The following is a 19,057-nucleotide window of genomic DNA, read 5'->3' as shown; positions in this document are numbered from 1 at the left end:
AGTTTGAGGCCAGCCTGGTCTACAGAGTGAGTTCCAGGACAGCCAGGGCTATACAGAGAAATCCTGTATTGAGGAAAAAAACAAAAAAACAAAAAACTGTAGCTATTTCCTTAATTTCCCATAATGCAGTGCTTTGACATCACGAAAGCATTTTTACCCAGTGTGTTTCACAACAGAACTGAAAAAGCTATCAAGGCACCAGGGTCAGTGCAAAAGTTGGTAGTGAGGCCTCTTGCTGCCCGTTGGATGTTTACCTCAGAGTTTCTGAATCTCATCTGTAAAATAGGGTAACTAATAACCGTGAGGTTAGGATCAAACAAGATCCAAGTCAAAGGTGGAGTCTAGAGCCAGGATTATAACACCATGAGTATTAACATATACTTCAAATCTAAACAATTAATAAAAGGACCAAAACCTCTCAGCTGAATAAAGCAGATAAGAACACCTTTAATTTTCTGTGGTTGGCTCCTTCTCTAGATATTTTGTGGTCATGACCTCTCTCATCCTGATAATGGCAGTTTGAGGTAGGAGAGCTGATATATTTGTTTCTGTGTTACCTAGAGATTCCTGAGTAAACAGGAATGGCCATCTGTTTGAAGATCGACCAGTATTTTAGAGCTCTGCTCTTGCAATATTAATTACAATTGGTTTAGTGTGTACCAAGCGTCAGGTATTATGAAGACTGTGTGAGTGCTCTCTAGAGCTGGGGTAGGGTTGAGGGGCAGAGTATTTGACTACATGCTTAAGGTTCTGGGTTTGATTACAGAACTGCAAAAATAGATATGTAATAAAACAATAAACAGGAGTTCTGTAATGTTAGATTATCACATTCAGTCTTCATATTTATTAGAAAATAAAAATTATCACTATTTCCATTTGTAAAGCAGACTAATGCTCACAGAGGTGATGCTAATCACCCAATTATTCAAAATGGACCTTGTCTCCGACACTTGCAGTTCCATTGCTCCTGCAATGGCATGTTACAGATTACAGGCAACATGAATTACAAAGAATGCCATTTGATAGGTAATATAATAGATAGCATAGATTTATGGGAGCCAAAATGTTTTGTTTGTTCATTTGTTTTGTTGTTTTGTTTTGAGACAGGGTTTCTCTGCATAACAGCCTTGGCTGTCTTGGAAGGAACACTTGTAGACCAGGCTGGCCTGGAACTCACAGAACTCTGCCTCTACCTCCCAAATGCTGGGAATAAAGGCATGCATCACCAAGCCTAGCAACAGGGAGGATTTTTGAGTTTACATATTTGAATAATGTTTTCGTTTGTTTTGTTTTGCTTTTTGAGACAGGCCCTAGCCTGGCCTGCAGCTCTCAGTCTTCCTGCCTCTGCCCCCTAAGTGTTGGAATTGTAGGCACAAGTCACCAAAACTGGCTCAATGCTCAGGAAGCCCCATCTCAGTTTTCCAAGTTTCCTTAACCAGCTTGTGTGCCACCTCCACAACGTGCATGAACAGAGTGACTCTGGCCCTCAAGCAGTTGTCTCATTGCCAGATTTGCTTCTGTCACTTTCCCCAAGGCCGAGGAGGTAATCAAATATTGGCAAGGTTAGGACAGGAACAGCAGCTTCCAGCACCACTCAAGGAAGGAGGAAGCAAAGCTTTCTTCAAATGAAGCCTGTCTCTGGCCAGCCTCAGTTAACTCTTGTCACAGATGTGCCTGCCACACAACTTTAACTTTTGTCTCGATTCATACAAGGGGTTGTATAAAATGACATAAAATTCCAAGCTATAGAACTTGGCATTTATTTAGAGACTTAGAGATTATCTTCTGTAAATATTACTCACATTTTTTATTGCAAAAGACAAAGTACTGAACTATCAGTTTGCCCTTGGTTATATAGAGACAGCCTTAGAAACTACCTCCAAGACTCTTGTGTAGCCCTGGATGTCCTAAAATTCACCAGACTTGGCTGGCCTTGAACTCAGAGATCTGCCTGCCTCTGTCTGCCTCTTTAGTGTTGAGATTTAAGGTGTGTGTCACTACCACCTGACAATCTTTCTTATTTTAAGATACAGTCTTGCTTAGTTGTTCAGGGTGTCCTTAAACTGCCTGAGTAGCTCAGAATGATCTCCTAAGCCTCCCCACCTCCTGAGCCTCAACCTCCCAAGTAGCTGGACGTGCAGCATCACCGCAGTTTATTTCAAATGGACAATCACTCTTTCTTCAAAGCTACTGAAGGTTTTTTGTTTGATTGGGTTTTTTTTTTTTTTGTTTATGTTTTGTTTTGTTTTGTTTGATAGAACCAAACACTCTTCACATCAGATTTATCCCAAGTGGAATTATACTGCCAATATATTAACCTAGACTTTATTTTGTAACAGTAGGTATCCATACTTACTGAAAGGAAAAGAAACATTTTAGTGAAAACTGGTTTGGTGGTTTATACTAATTGGCAAATAGTAGCTGGTGGATGCATACTAAGCTTTTTTTTTTTTTTTTTCCCAAACTAAAGTAGTATTTCTTGGCCCATTGGTATCTTTTCCATCTATTTCATTCTTTTTTTTTTTCTTTTTCTTTTTGTTTTTCAAGACAGAGTTTCTCTGTGTAGCCCTGGCTGTCCTGGAACTTACTCTGTAGACCAGGTTGGCCTCGAACTCAGAAATCTATCTGCCTCTGCCTCCCAAGGGCTGGGATTAAAGGCGTGCGCCACCACTGCCTGGCCATCTATTTCATTCTTAAGTTTTCTGTTTTTACCTCCAAACTAGAAATGGAGTTGATTTTTCCTGCTAATGACCTCCTGCTGTAGACAGTGCCATAGCTCAGGTCTTAGCAAACCTGACCACAGCCCTGGCCTTTGACCCAATGACTGCCTTCCTAAAACACAGGGCCCATTCAATGCTCAAGTGTTCTCGCTGCCTACTGCTGTAACATCTTCCAGACTTCACAGTACAAAGGCAGTGGTGATTTTTTGTTCTTCAGTTTAAAAATAACTTGTACTTCAGCTAAAATAACTAGATTCATGGCCAAGAGCCAGTAAAGAAATGGATTTTCCATGGTTGAAAGGGGCCAATATTTCTGTAACTAAACCTAAATATCAGAGAACTAAATGACACGTTGAACTCTTCTAGCGTAAGAACTCTAGTTTTCTTCAAACCTGGTTGTATAGTCTTAAGTCTCAGTTAAAAATCTATAAATTATTTAGAGAGTGATTTTCATTTCTTGGCCTTTTTGCTAAGACTATACGTGGATAGTGATTTGTGCGAGGGGTTCAATTCTCATCATAAGATGTTACAATTATTAAGTATTTCAAGAGTTTTTTTTAAATAAAATTATGAGTAGATGTGATGATGTATACCTTTAATCCTAGCACTTGAGAGGCAGAGGCAGACAGATCTCTGAGTTCAAGGCTAGCCTGGTTTACATAGTAAGTACCAAGCCAGCCAGGGCTACATAATGAGATCCTGTTTTAAAAGGAAAACAAATTAAGAGGCCAGAGGAGATAGCTCATTTGGAAAGGTGCTTGCTCGCAAGCATGACCAGCTGAAGTTTGATCCCCAGCACTGACATAAAAACCTGGGCATGGTCGTGTATGTTTGTAACACCAGTATTCACCAGTTGTCAAAGACATTGGATGCTTGGGCCTTTCTGGGCAGCCACCCTAGTCTAATAGACAAGCCCTGGGTTCCAGTGAGAGACTCAGTCTCAAGAAGCAATGATTTTCTTGAGGAAAGGTACCTAAGTTTGACCCCTGGTCTCCACATGCACGCACACATACATACACCTGCACATACACACATGCCCAGGCATACACAGCCAAATTACGCTTTTCTTTTATTTTATACAAATAATATACTTAGAACACATCTAGTTTGTTTTATTTGTTTTGTTCTTATATGACTGCTTGTATGCTATTGGACAGATTAGTTCTGTAGTGGTCTTCTCTAATTTTTACCATATACACCTAGCTTCATAAGAATATTTCAGGAACTTTAGTCATGCCGCATTCAAAATAGTTTTATTTTTCAAATTAGGGAGCGACCATTTCCTAATGAGGGTTTTGTTGTTGTTTTGAAATAGTCACATATTTCAGGCTGGTTTCAAGTTCCTGTGTAATAAAGAATGGCCTTAAACATGTGAACGTCTGACCTTCTGCTACCTCCCAAGTGCTGGGATTATACATTCGCACCAGCATGCCCATGTTCTGTAGTGCTGAAGACGGAACCCAGGGCTTTATGCTTACTAGACAAGTTCTCTACCAAGTAAGCCACATTCCCATGAAATCATTAGGTTTTAAGAATCATTGAGTTCTCCTACATTGCGGGTGGGATGGCAGAGTGGCCCAACTTCCTTGCCTGCAGGCCTGGCAGCATTTCATAAAATTAAACATACACCTACCCTTTGACGCAGTAGTTGAACTCCTGTGTATTTATCCTGTAGATATAAAAACTTATGCTCATACACAGACCTGTACATAATTGTTCATATCAACTCTAGTTGGAATAGCTCTAAATCAGTAACAACCTAAATGCATAAATTGGTAAGCAAAGTGTGATACATCCATACCACGAAACAGAACTAGCACAAACAGAAAAAGAGTAGCTATGGATATACCTACCATGTTGGGTACTTCTTAAAGGCACTGTGCTGAGTGAAAAAGACTATTCTCAAAAGGTCATGTCCTGTGTAACTCCATTTACATAAAGTTCTCACAAGAACTGACTTAGAGTGGTCAGGGTGGGTGGAGAAGGAATGACTAGAAAGAGGCACAGAGGAGATTTTTGTGTTGATTGGACAGACCAGGCTGTATTATGGCTGAGGTGATAAGCTGTGCAGATCCATATACAAGATAGAATTTTATACATAGTCCTCTCTCTAAAAGCAATAAGGGATACAAAGATTGGCAAAAATCTGGGGCTGGAGAGATGGCTCAGCAGTTAAAAGCTCTTACAAAGCATCCAAATTTAGTTCCCAGCACTTGTGTTAAATGGCCAATATCTGCCTGTAATTCCAGAAACAGTGCATCTGATGCCAAGTGGTCTCTGCAGACACCTGTACTCATGTGCATAACCCACCCACAGTGTATTATTAATACACATGATTTGCTCTAGTTAGGATTACGATTGCTGTGATAAAACACCATGACCAAAGCAACTTGGGAAAGAAAGAATTTATTTTGTTTACACTTCCATACTGCTGTTCATCATGCAAGGAGGTTAGGGCAGGAATCTGGAGACAGGAACTAACACAGAGGCCATGGGAGAAGCGCTGCTGACTGGCTTGCTCCTCATGACTTGCTTCAACTGCTTTCTTATAGATCCAGGGCCACCATCCCATAGCTCGTACAGTGGGCTGGACCCTCCTTCAATCAATCACTAAGAGAATGCCTTAAAGCAATGGTTCTCAACCTTTGGGACATGACCCCTTTGGGGGTTGCATATTAGATATATACATTGCAATTCACAACAGTAGCAAAATTACAATTATAAAGTAGCTACATAATAATTTTGTGGTTGAAGGTTACCACAACATGAAGAACTGTATTAATGGGTCACAGCATTAGAAAGGTTGAGACCCACTGCCCTAGAGGCTTGCCTAAGGCCTAATCGTATGAAAGCATTTTCTTAATTGAGGTTCCTTAGCTTGTGTCAAGTTAAAACAAAAAACAAATCCAGCACATAATTAAAAGGTAAAATATTTTTAATTGACAAAACCCAAATAAGGTCACAATCAAAATCCAAGTAAGGTCATTGCCATATTTGTTGTACACATAGGTATTTAATGGATTTGAGAATGTACTGTGATTATAGAAAATATCACTGTGGGAGCTAAGGGGAATCATCAAGTCTAAGAACTAACTGTGTGTATGTGTCTGTATGTGTGTATGTGTGAGAGGGAGATGTGTGAGTATGTGTGAGAGTGTGTGTGTGTGTGTGAGATGTGTGTGTTTGTATGTGTATATATATGTGTGAGTGTGTGTGTGTGTATGTGTGTGAGAGAGATGGAGATGTTTGAATGTATGTGGTATGAGTGTGTGTGTGTATGTGTGTGTGTGCAGTGTGAGTGTAAGCATGTGCATGACATAGAATGTGTGAGGTCAGAGGATAACTTTCGAGAATTATCTTTTTTTAAAAAAAAGCTTTATAAGTACACTGTACCTGTCTTTAGATGCACCAGAAGAGGGCATCAGATCTCATTATAGGTGGTTGTGAGCCACCATGTGGTTGCTGGGATTTGAACTCAGGACCTTTGGAAGAGCAGTCAGTGCTCTTACCTGCTGAGCCATCTCACCAGCCCCTGTTTATCTTCTTCCACCCTAGTTCTAGGAGTCACATTCAGGGTGTCAGCTTTTTAAGCAAATGCCTTTACCTACTGAGCTACTTCACCAGCATCCATGAGTATGTACATTGTAGGTTTTGTTTTTTTGTTTTTTTTTAGATTTACTTTATTTATTTATTTTAAGTATGAATGAGTACACTATAGCTGTACTGTTGCTGGGATCCGAACTCAGGACCTTCGGAAGAGCAGTCAGCAGGCTCTTACCCACTGAGCCATCTCGCCAGCCCATATACATTGTTTTAATAGCTCCATAGGAAGCCTTACCTATTTTAAAGTGAAAAGCCTAAAGAGGGTTTTAAGAAGAGACTAGAACAATAGCAGCATATGTACAGATATACAGTATTAGGTACAGAGGGTTCATCAAAAGAATGGGGGCCAGAAGCTTTGGAGGATTCTTGGCCACTTGTAGACCTAGGACAGTTGCTTGCTTCAGTGATACAAGATGAATGGACTTCCAAATAGAGGGACCCTTGTGGTTTTCTTTCCCTCCTTCTGAGAATTCTCAGACACGATGGCAATAGAGAGTAACATACACACATATATAGTGCAGAGATCTGTAGGGGAAACATCTGTTGACAAAAAAAAAATCTAAAGAAACGTTGGGTAGTAGGGCTGGAGATGTAGCTCAGTTGGCAGAGTGTTTGCCTAGCATGCATGAAGCCTTGGGTTCTACCCCTAGAACTATATGAACTGGACATCGTGATAACATGCATCTGTAAGCCCAGCACTTGGAAGGTAGAGACAGTGGGATCAGTCCAAAGTTTTCCTTGGCTACATAAAGGATTTGAGCATGGTGTGGTGGCGCATGCCTTTAATCTTAGCACTTGGGAGGCAGAGGCAGGCGGATTTCTGAGTTTGAGGCCAGCCTGGTCTACAGAGTGAGCTCCAGGACAGCCAGGGCTACACAGAGAAACCCTGTCTCAAAAAAAAAAAAAAAAGAGTTTGAAGCAAGCCTAGGATACATAAGACATGTGAGGGAGGGAAGGAAACAAGGAACATCCTGTAAGCGATAGAGGAGTGGTGGCTGGCTTACATGTACCAAAGGACCCATAGAGAAATAAGTAAGCCGTTCACCCTAGGACCTCAACGGCCCAGGGCTGGGATGGAAGTGTGTATGCATGCAAGGTGGTTCAGCCACCAGGCTCCCTTCCCTATCCCAGGTGCCACTGAGAACAGATCTCTGCCTACAGACTAGAGCTTTAATCTGCAGACATATTGGAGTTTGGGTCTTAAACACCAGAGGTAAAAGTGCGCAGGGGAATTTGGTGGGCACTGTTTCAGTGTACTCTGGTTCCCAACCCCCATCCTGATTGACAGAAAGGCTAACCATCTGTTGGATGGCCTTCTCTTCCTTCTACCCAGTGACTGGGAATTAGGAGTGTCTCTGTAGAAACAATGCCCCTGAGTGCTCTCTACAGTCAGGCTGCCCATGGACTTGCTGTCTAGACAGTGTGCTTGCAAGCACCCATAGCTCTGCAGCAGCAAGAAGGGCTTCACTTGTAAATATTAACTGACTTATTTAAAAAAGAGAAATTGTGTGTGTGTGTGTGTGTGTGTGTGTGTGTGTGTGTGTGTGTGTGTACCAACAGAGACCAAAAGAGGACATCAGATCTCCTAGGGCTTCAGTTACCTGCAGTTGTAACTATCTGGTGTGGGTGCTGGAAACTGATTTGGATACTCTATTAAAGCAACATATGTTCTTAATCACTGAGCTATCTCTCCAGCCCCCAACAACTCCCTTTAAAGGGGTTGAGTAGGGTAGCATATGCCTTTAATCTCAGCACAGAGGCAGTCTGATATACATAATGAGTTGTAGGCCATCCAGAATAACATAGTCTGTCTTTTAAATAAATAAATAAATAAATAAATAAATAAATAAATAATCACCAAAAGTCATGCATGATGCCACACACTTATAATCCCAGCACTCTTGAAACCCACAGGATTGTGAGTTTGAAGCCACCCTGAACTACTTTGAGAGACCTTGTCTTAAACAAACAGGCTAGAGAGATGGTTTAGCAGTTAAAAGCACTGGCCGCTCTTTTAAGGACTGGAGTTCTGTTCCCAGAACTCACACGGCAGCTCATAACTATCTATCTCCAGCTTGTGGGGGTCCAACACCCTCTTCTAGTCTCTGTGGGCACCAGACACATATATGGTACAAAGGTATATATGCAGCCAAAATACCCATGCACATAAAACAATAAGATACTTTTTAAATTGAAAACAAAACATAATATCACCATAAGTTGGATAAAAGCCTTTATTAGAAGGATAGCTTTAAAAATATATAATTAGGAGATGATGCCATGGGGGACTAGAATAGAATGCTAACACTCTAGAGTACTCAGAAGAGAGGACATCACATTCATAAACAAAGGCTAGAATGGTGATTTTAAAAAGGAAGAACTAAGATACTAAAGCACTCAGAAAAATTACACATATGTTTTGTGTGTGTGTGTAAGTGTGTAAAGTGTGTAATTAAAAACACTGGGTATGATGACACACCTACCTATAATCCCAGTGCTCAGAAGACTGCGGCAGGAGGACCATGCGTTTGAGGCCAGCCAGAGCTACTTAGCAAGACCTGTTCTCTAAAGAGAGCAAAAATCAAAAGCTTAAAGAAAAAAAAAATTTCAGACATAAAACATAAAAGACAGAGTGGGAAAATAGAGAAAAGGTAAAGTTAGATAAATCTAGGAAGCATAACACTTTCATCTCAGCTCCAGAAGAAATAAGAAACAAAAAGTAGAGCAAGCATTTTCCAGACCTGACAGACTGATTTTCCACATGGCTAGAAGCTGCCAAGGACCCCACAAAATAAATGGAGAAGATACCCAGAGGGAGGAAGGCCACTGCTTGATTTTTTTACAGCATAGGGATAAAGAGATAGCTTCTAGGGTTGGCAAGATGGCTCAGCAGGTAAGGAGAACTGTTCTTCCGAAGATCCTGAGTTCAGATCCCAGCAACCACATGGTGGCTCACAACCATCTGTGATGAGATCTGATGCCCTTTTTTGGTGTGTCTGAAGACAGCTACAGTGAATTATGCCGGAGCAAGGGAGCGGGACCAGCAGAGATCCTGAGTTCAGTTCCCAGCAGCCACACACATGATGGCTCACAGCCATCTGTACAGCTAGAGTGTACTCATACACATAAAATAAATAAAATAAATCTTTTTTTTTTTTTTTTTTTGGTTTTTTTTCGACAGGGTTTCTCTGTATAGCCCTGGCTGTCCTGGAACTCACTCTGGAGACCAGGCTGGCCTCGAACTCAGAAATCCGCCTGCCTCTGCCTCCCAAGTGCTGGGATTAAAGGCGTGCACCACCACCGCCCGGCTAATAAAATAAATCTTAAAACTAAGCTTTAAAGAAAGGGAGAGTAAGCAGGTGGTGGTGGTGCATGCCTTTAATCCCAGCACTTGGGAGGCAGAGGCAGGCGGATTTCTGAGTTCGAGGCCAGCCTGGTCTACAGAGTGAGCTCCAGGACAGCCAGAGCTATACAGAGAAACCCTGTCTCTGAAAAAAAAGGGGGGAGGGGGAGTCTGAAGCTGGGGATATGGCTCAGTCAGTTGAGTGCTTGCTTGCAACCATGGATCTCCAGTAGCCATAAAACCCAAGCACAACTGCAAACACTTGCATCCCAGTGCACCCTGGGTCTCGCTGCCCAGCCAGCCTAGCTGAATTGGCAAACTCCAAATTCAATAAGAGACCCTGTCTTAAAACTCAAGGTAAGGAACAACAGAGCAAGACACCTGTTGCTGACCTCTAGCATCCACACAAACATCCTAAAGGTCAGGGGTTGGTCGGGGAGTCAAACAGACAAACAAAAAGTTCATTGACTTCAGCAAAAGTGAATGCTGAACACAGTAGAGCAGCATCTTAAACATTCTGAGGAAGACAGGTGGGTATATTATGTTGCTCAGCAAATCAGCAAACAAATGTCAAGGTAAGAGAAGTTCCAGAGGATAGTGAGAAGGCACTGATGACCCGAAATCAGTTTCCAGAGCCCACATCATATCAGGGAGAACCAACTACCACAGGTTGCCTTCTTGTGTGTTGGTACATTCACATTACTCCTCTCCCTCCCTCCTGCATACACTAATAAATAACTTAACATTTGTAAGTAGTTTCAGACATTTGGAGGCATGGATAGACTTCTCATTCATCATCATTACATCAGGTTTTTTTTTTTTTTTTTTTTTTTTTTTTTTTTTTTTTTTTTTTTTTTTTTGGTTTTTCGAGACAGGGTTTCTCTGTGTAGCCCTGGCTGTCCTGGTACTCACTCTGTAGACCAGGCTGGCCTCGAACTCAGAAATCCACCTGCCTCTGCCTCCCAAGAGCTGGGATTAAAGGCGTGCGCCACCACCGCCCGGCTAATTACATCAGTTTTGGAGAATGATCTCCAGCAGAAAGGAAGAAAGTGGACAGTGAGAATGGGAGCTCTCCACACAGGCAGCCTGATAGGAACATGCAAGGACAGCAGCCTGGCAGCCTTAGGTGGAGCTGAGAGAGAGGACAGAGTCCTTGCAAGGGGAAATGAGAAATAAAATTGGTAGGGCTGTGCTTGATCTGACGCTGCATGGGAAGGGACTTGAGGTAGACACATAGAAGCAAGGGGGAAGAGGGCAAGCCAACTATTAATTCCAGGAAAAACAAAAAGGCTTTAGTAAAAAAGGAAATATGATCTTAAGTACATTCTTTGAATTGTAGTCATCAATATTTACAGTCACAATGAATACTGTTAACTGACCAGAAAGTTATCAATTGCATAGGAAAGAGGAGTACAATAGAGAAGTAGGTCCTCCTGAATTACAAGAGGGAGCTAGGAGTTACTATCTAACATTGAAGCTGAATGAATAGTCAAAATGGTGGTACTAAAGGGGAGAGAACCACATGATTTGAAGGTTCTGTGGAGTAACAGCAAGGGTTAAAGTATAAGGTGTGGGTTTTCTCATCGTAGTTTGTATCACTGCTCAATCACTATATGTTGTCACTCATCTCTATGCCCAGTTACTAATGGAGAGAGCCTCTTTTTCCTCTGAAGATGTGTGTAAAGCATCTGATGCATTGAATGTTGGCTCTTTCCATCCTTTATCATGTGTTCATCTACAAATACTACATACATGAGAGAACGGGTAGGGAGGCCTGAGTGCTCCATTTAAATTGATGACTATGAGGCAACTTCTTAGTCCAACATGGAGCAGACATCTATCATCACCATATGTTGATGTGTTCTTAGTCATAAAGCCAGCACCCTGGGAATAATGTTTGTCTGTACTGTACAGGTCCAGGCAGAATGAAAGCAAGATTGCCCTGAAGTTTCTAAATACTTGATAGCCAGAACATTACCTTTAATTATAAATTAAGCTGAGGTAGCTGCTCAAGCAGACTGTTTCCTAATGCTAGAGTGACAACCAGGAACAATCTACCTATACCTGAGAGAGTTATTTGGCCTCCAGGCTCACAGTCCCCATAGGGCCTGGGAGGGATGTGAATGTCTCCTGCTTGCTCCATTTATAGCAGATTCTACGCAGCCCTTTGGATAACTGAAAATTGCTGGATTATATGCACCTTGCTGCCTGTTCATTGAGTCAGACAATCGAGTTCATTGGGGTTTTTACATCTGTATTATTATGGGCTGAAGATTTGACTCAGCATACATGAAGCTGTAGGTTTGATCCCCAAAATTGTGTGAACCACACATGGTAATATACACCTATTATTCCAGCACTTGGGAAGTAAAAGCAGGAGGGCCAGAAGTTCAAAACCATCCTCATTTACATAGCAAGCTCTTATGTATATGAGCAGGGCCTGAGACCCAATCTCAACAAATAAATAATAAATAAGAAAGCATTTAAGACTTTGTTATCTATAAATTCTGTTATATAGGAATTCTAGACCTCACAGTGACAGAATGTCAATATCCTCTCCTCTTTTGTTTATTAATTTGTTTTGTGTGTTTGTTTGTCAGAATGTTATGGAACAATTCAATCCTGGACTACGAAACTTAATAAACCTAGGAAAAAATTATGAAAAAGCAGTGAATGGTAAGTCTTTCGACTTTTCTTAATGGATTAATGTAAAGTGCATATGAAACCTATTAAGTTAATACTTTATTTATCTTTAATACTTAACATTGCATTTTAAAGATGTCTGTAAATGGAATTTTTTGTAATTCACCTACAGGATTTTTACAACAGCAGTGCAGGATGGTCCTAGTGTATTTGAAGCAAATGACTTGAGTAATAGTGAAAGTAGTATAAGTGACATATCTTAACTTTCAAGTTGTGCTTTCTGATACACAAACTTGGGCTTTTACTTCATTTTTATGAACTTTTCTAAATTTCAAACAAGTTTTTGTGAACTAATAATTTATACATATACTTAAACCATTTGAATATGGCCAGGTGTGATGGCACACGCCTCTAATCTGAGCACTCAGAAGGCAGAGGCAGGTGGATTTCTGTGAGCTCAAAGCCAGCCTGTTCTACATAGTAAGATCCAGATCAGCCAGGGCTATGCAGAGAGAAAAACAAACAATAATAACATTTGAACATTAGTGTCCTGCTACATGAAAATCATTCACTTAGCTATCTATAGAAGAACCTCTTGCCTTTAGATAGATTACGTTTTTGTTTTATTTTGAGACAGAATCTCACTTTGTAATACAGATGGGTGTGAGCCTTCATGTTGTTGTTGTTTGAAATTGAATTTTTAGGACCTCTGCTTGCTCCAGTCAGCCCCACTCACTCCAGTCAACTCTGACCGCTCAGTCCCTGCTTGCTCCAGCCCAAGGATTTATTATTATACATAAGTAAACTGTACCTGACTTCAGACGCACCAGAAGAGGGTGTCAGATCTCATTACAGGTGGTTGTGAGCCACCATATGGTTGCTGGGATTTGAACTCAGGACCTTCTGAAGAGCAGTCGGTGCTCTTAACCACGAAGCCATCTCACCAGCCCGGAAAATTATATATATATATGGGTTTTTTGTTTTTGTTTTTGTTTTTGTTTTTGTTTTCCAAGACAGGGTTTCTCTGTATCACTCTGGCTGTCCTGAAACTCACTCTGTAGACCAGGCTGGCCTTGAACTCAGAAATCCGCCTGCCTCTGCCTCCCAAGAAGTGGGATTAAAGGCATGCACTACCACTGCCCTGCTGAAAAATAATATTTTTAACCTCAATGGAAGAACATCTATGTTAAAGGTTGGGTTTAGATTTTCATTTCAAAGTAAGTGCTTCATTGAAACTGAATTTGAAGCCAGGCCTGGTGGCATAAATCTATAATCCCAGCTACTTGGGAGTCTAAGGTAGGAGGATTACAAGTTCCGTGCTAGCTTGTACAACTTATCATGAACTTGTCTCAGAGACAGTGGGAGCAAGAATGGAAAGGTGGTAAGAAATGGAGACATGGGAAAGGGGAGGGAGGGAGATCTCAGGCAAGCAACCAGCTAGCTAGGGTGTGCCTGCAGGATCATGTACAGGCTGGAGAAGTACTTGGATAATATTAATGAGGCCCTAATTTCAATCCCCAACAAAAATAAATAAAAATTCAACCATTGACATTGGCCTGTCTTTCAGGACCCAGGTAGCTAGCTATCTTGGAAAGGTTTTCACTGAGAAGGCTGATAAGCAGCTATTCCTACACTCCTATTAGAACTGAATGTTGTTAGAATGCATTGATAACTTCCCCTCCCCCAAAAAACATGGCGTAGGCAAGACAGTGCACTGTTTGGGCCCTAAGCTATGGGTGACAAGGAACATGGTAGTTGCAGTCCCTGGAAAGGTAGATTGCATGGCTGTGCATTTTTACCTACAGTTTTCAGTACCAGGAAACAGAACAGGTCTGGGATCTTGCTTCTCTGCCCAGCAGTGCCCTTGCCATTCACGGACACCCTCCCTTCTTTGAGAGCAAGAGGCTGGCCTTCCAGCTCTCCTTCCGTGATTGCTTAATCACTAGGCCACACAGTCATTGCTGTCTCCAGTCCTCATGCGGAAATCAGTATAACCTGTAGAACTTTTTCCCCCTGTGAGCCTGAACTACTTTATGAGGTAGTTATAGACTAAGAGAGTTGCTTGCAGCTTAGCCTCCTGTTAACACAGCTTCTCCCCTAAGGGCTCTTACCCCTTCACTACCTCCTAGAGACGACTCTGTACTTGATAAGTATTCCCAGAACTTCTGCAAGCCATCTGGATATAGTTTTGGTGAAGCCACTGGTAATTTTAGCTATACTTGTAATGCCCTTGGTAAGAATTTGGGAGTGATGATGAGGAAGTCAACCAGAAGTGCAGTCAACAGATTACATTCTGACAAAGAAATATAGGCCATTGTCACAGGGATCTGAGCAATAGTGATTGGTGTGGACTGGAGCAGGCAAGAGAGCTAACAGATAAGAGATATTAGCAGACAGACACTGCTTCAAGCAGAAAAGATGAGCCCTGGTGCCACACTAACCTGGGGAAAAGGTTTGAACACATAGGACTGGGCAATGCCAGCTTAGCTATGTGTTAAACTGTGGCACTAGGCACCTACCATTGCATAAAATACTGCTGCATCCCACAGACTATGGCTTAAGACACCACCTTCAATTTCCCCTGTATGGCAAGATAGCTCTCTGCAGATTCAGGGCTCATGCTGCTTAACACACTCTGTCCTCAGGTGACCTTTCTCCATCAAGGTCCTTACTATAGCAGCACTTAATGGCCTAGCATTTACTAGGGTCCAATGCAAGTCATGTTTGCTGGTACTGCACTGGCCAAAGCAAATTCTATTACCAGTGTCCCAGGGAACCACACACGTGAAATCTGAAGGGTTGCAGTTCATTAAAACAATTATAAAAGTCTTTCATGAGCACCTGGAATATGGACTTGTGGGAGACCCATGCAGGCTTTAGCAGAATAGGAATCCTTTGAAACTGTTTCAAGAAAAACGTTATTAGTGGGGCATAATACATGCCTTTAATCCAACCACTTGAGCCCCTGAGGCAAGTGGAGCTCTGTGAGTTCCAAGCTAGTGTTGTCTACATAGTGTGTTCCAGGACAGTCAAAGCTTCTTATGAGACCCTGTCTCAAAAACAAGCAAAAAAATATCCAGTAGAGGTATGTACATAGTCGACTCTAGATTGAGGAGGTGATTAAACAATCACTAAAATATAATTCATAGGTATCCTTAAACAGTAAGAAACAAACTCTCACAAAGTGGGGCAAAGTTATCAAAATAGTATTTCATTTTTTATTAGTTCTGGATAACTTGTACAGTTTTAAATTTAATTTAGCTTTATTATAAAAGCAAAGCTATTTTGAAAGACTGAGGTTACATGGTTTTAAACATAAGTCAACAGTTACTTTGCAAAAATCTCAATTTAACATGGGTGTAAACCAGAAATTGTTGTGTAATCCTAAAGGCAACAACACTCCCACCAGCGTGCTCTTCGGTTTATCTGTACTTTACAGTTTAAACCTTTCTTTCGAACACCATCTATTGAGTTGACAGTTTGCTGGCAGCATACTTGTTTTTAGGTGGAGTTGCTTTCTCTTCAGTTCCAGCTGAAGCTCTATGATTTAGAGCTGAGGAAGTGAAGGACCTCAGCAGGAGATGTGTACACTGTGGCTGACTCACACCGACCTTGGGGACAGTCTGAAATGTCTCCGCTCCATTCCCTTTAGCAAAAGGAGCTGATTACATTACCTTTCCTTGTCCTAACAATGCTGGGTAGATTAACTAAGTAATGACCTGAAAAGCCTATATAAATGCTGTCTGCATTGTTAAGTATCCTGTAAATTCTCCAGTCCTGTAAATACCAGGATAGCAGAATATTGCATGTCTTAAATTTATATGCCGATACAGTAAAAGCCTTAATTTATATTTTTTAAGACTCTATAGTAAATGCTGAAATAAATAAAATTACAGGGCTGGAGAGATGGCTCAGTGGTTAAGAGCACTGACTGCTCTCCCAGAGGTCCTGAGTTCAATTCCCAGCAACCACATGGTGGCTCACAATCATCTGTAATAGGGATCCGATGGCCTCTTCTGGTGTGTCTGCAGAGTCAGCAACAGTGTACTCGCATACATGATAAATAAATAACTGAATCTTTTTTTTTTTTTTTTTTGGTTTTTCAAGACAGGGTTTCTTTGTGTAGCCCTGGTCCTGGAACTCACTCTGTAGACCAGGCTGGCCTCAAACTCAGAAACCCACCTGCCTCCGCCTCCCAGGTGCTGGGATTAAAGGCGTGCACCACCACCGCCCGGCCAATAAATAAATCTTTAAAAAAATAAAATAAAATAAAATTACAGGGCCAGGAACTTTCAGCTACATCTATACATGATAAATCCTCTGGTCTTTTTCTTTTTCTTTTTTCTTTTTTTAAAGATTTATTTATTTATTTTATGTGTATGAGTACACTGTAGCTGTACAGATGGCCATGAGCCATCATGTGGCTGCTGGGAATTGAACTCAGGATGGCTCCACTCACTCTGCCCTGCACGCTCCGGTGTAATACACTGTAGCTGTCTTCAGACGCACCAGAAGAGGGCATCCAATCTCATTATGGGTGGTTGTGAGCCACCATGTGGTTGCTGGGATCCGAACTCAGGACCTTCAGAAGAGCAGTCAGTGCTCTTACCCACTAAGCCATCTCGCCAGCCCCCCTCTGGTCTTTTTCTATACTTCCCTTTAAAGGTCCACCTTTGAGGTATGGGGGTGTAGCTCAATGGTAGCTCAATGCTTCCTAAGCATGTGAGAAAAATACAAATAGGGGCTGAAGACATGGCTCAGTAGTTAGAAACACTTGCTGGTTGTGTGGACCAACCTGGGTTTCATTCCCAGCACCATCAGACAGCTCACGACTGCATATAACTCCAGCTCCAGGGGATCTAATGTTCTCTTCTGGCCTCTGAGGGCACGTAGATATACATGACATGTTCACATACAGACATACACATACATATAACTTTTTATCTTAATTAAGAAAAATAGGGCCTGGGAAGATGGCTTAGTGAAAAAAGTGTTTATCTTAAGTGTGAGAACCTGAGTTTGCTCTTTGGTACCCATATAAAAATGTCAGGTGTGGTGACACAACACCTTATAATTCCAACACTGAGGAGCCAGAGACAGGCAAATCACTGAGATTCATGGCTCAGCCAGTCTAGCCTAATTGGTGAGCTCCAGGCCAGTGGGAGACCCTGTCTCAGAGGCGATGGAGGTGGACCATGTTACTGAGGATGGCATCCAAGGTTGTCTTCTCTCTTTCACACATGCATTCATGAGTATATATAGATACATGCATGCACTAAATAAATAACTTAGCCTGGCCTGGTGGCAAAGGGTTGTAATCCTAGCTACCTGGGAGGCTAAAGCCAGAAGGATTATAAAGTCAAGGCTAGCCTAGAAGAACTTAGTTGAGACTCTGTCTCAAAATGAAAAATAAAATAAAAGGACTGAGGATATAATTCATTAGTAAAGCACTTACCTAGCCTTGGTTTCCATATCCAGTACAGGGAGACACTTAAAAACAATCTGGGACAAAACAGCTTCTGACTGCTCTGTGGCAAAGAGAAGGGGCTGGAAGCCATTTTAGTTCCAAGCTCCTGTGCTCCCCAGAGCTCCAGGAAAATTGCTTTCTGTGTCTGAGTTTAGGGAAGGATGGAGGGTTTTTTTTCCTCCAAAATCACACTGGCTTTGGCTGGGTCTTATTGAAATGCTTGCTTCTCGTATGCCATTCTCAAGCTTAACTGCCTGTAAAGAGAAGCAGGCTGCTGTTTGTCCATCCCACGCTGACTATTAGAGAGCTTTATGGAGTGGGCAGCATCTCCACAGGGTGCAGACAGTGTCCAAGTGCCTTCAGGGTCTGTCTGAAGGAGAAACAGTTTTTAAATTTTCAATTTAGTTATTTTAAAATTGTGTATGTGTGTGTGCATGTGAGCAAGGGTGCTCACTGAAGCTAGAGATGTTGGCTGCCCTGGAGCTGAAGTTACAGAGACTGTGAGCCTCTCAGCATGGGTGCTGGGAACCAAGCTCGGGTCCTCTGTGAAAACAGAATGCACTCTTACTGCTGAGCCATCTCGCCATCGAAAAATATTCTTCTTAATTACAGAAATATATATTTTAGGATGATGAGAGCCTAGCTTCTGTTGCAGCAAAAGCATTGCTTGTTTCTGCTGGAAGGAAAAGGAAGCAGAAAATCCCATTATTTGTTGTTTTTTAATTAAGTTTATAATTTTCAGAATGCTAATGTATCTCAAACTTCATAATTTTTTTTTTTTACCTTAGTAAAAAGTCTGTTGGTTGGCTGTGACTTAAATTGTTTTTCTACAGTGTTAGGGATATAGTGCATGCTAGCTAGACAAGCAGTCTGCACTGAGCCATGCCCTCACCCTCAGCCCCTCACCAGAGGATTCTAGGCAAGTATTCTTCATAGCCTCAACCTGTTTATTTTGATTTTGAGATAGAGAGTCCCACCAAGCTCCCCTGGCTGGCTTTGAACTCTCTCTGTAGCCCAAGCCAGTTTCAGGTTCCTCCTCCTGTCTCTGCCTTTTGAGTAGCTAAGATTATAGACCAACACCACCAGACCTGGCTCTTTTTTTTTTTTTTTTTGGTTGGTTGGTTCGTTGGTTTTTGAGATGGCATTTCTCTGTTTCTCTGTCCTGGAACTTGCTCTGTAGACCAGGCTTGCCTTGAACTTGAAGATCTGTCTGCTTCTACCTCTGCCTCGGAGTGTTGGCATTAAAGACATATGCTAGCCATCACCACCTGGCTTTCTCTT

General features: G+C 41.7%; 1 protein-coding gene across 1 annotated transcript in view; it reads left to right on the top strand.

Annotated features, from left to right (window-relative positions):
* Baiap2l1 (BAR/IMD domain containing adaptor protein 2 like 1) overlaps positions 1–19,057 on the top strand; it is a 96,589-nt gene that overhangs the window by 20,371 nt on the left and 57,161 nt on the right. The window contains exon 2 of the mRNA XM_031338670.1: positions 12,267–12,342. Within this exon, the coding sequence (XP_031194530.1) occupies positions 12,267–12,342 (76 nt within the window). The remainder of the gene's footprint in view (positions 1–12,266; positions 12,343–19,057) is intronic.

The sequence above is a fragment of the Mastomys coucha genome, unplaced genomic scaffold, assembly GCF_008632895.1.
Source record: "Mastomys coucha isolate ucsf_1 unplaced genomic scaffold, UCSF_Mcou_1 pScaffold22, whole genome shotgun sequence".
Classification (NCBI taxonomy): Eukaryota; Metazoa; Chordata; class Mammalia; order Rodentia; family Muridae; genus Mastomys; species Mastomys coucha.
This window is presented reverse-complemented; position numbering and strand designations above follow the sequence as displayed.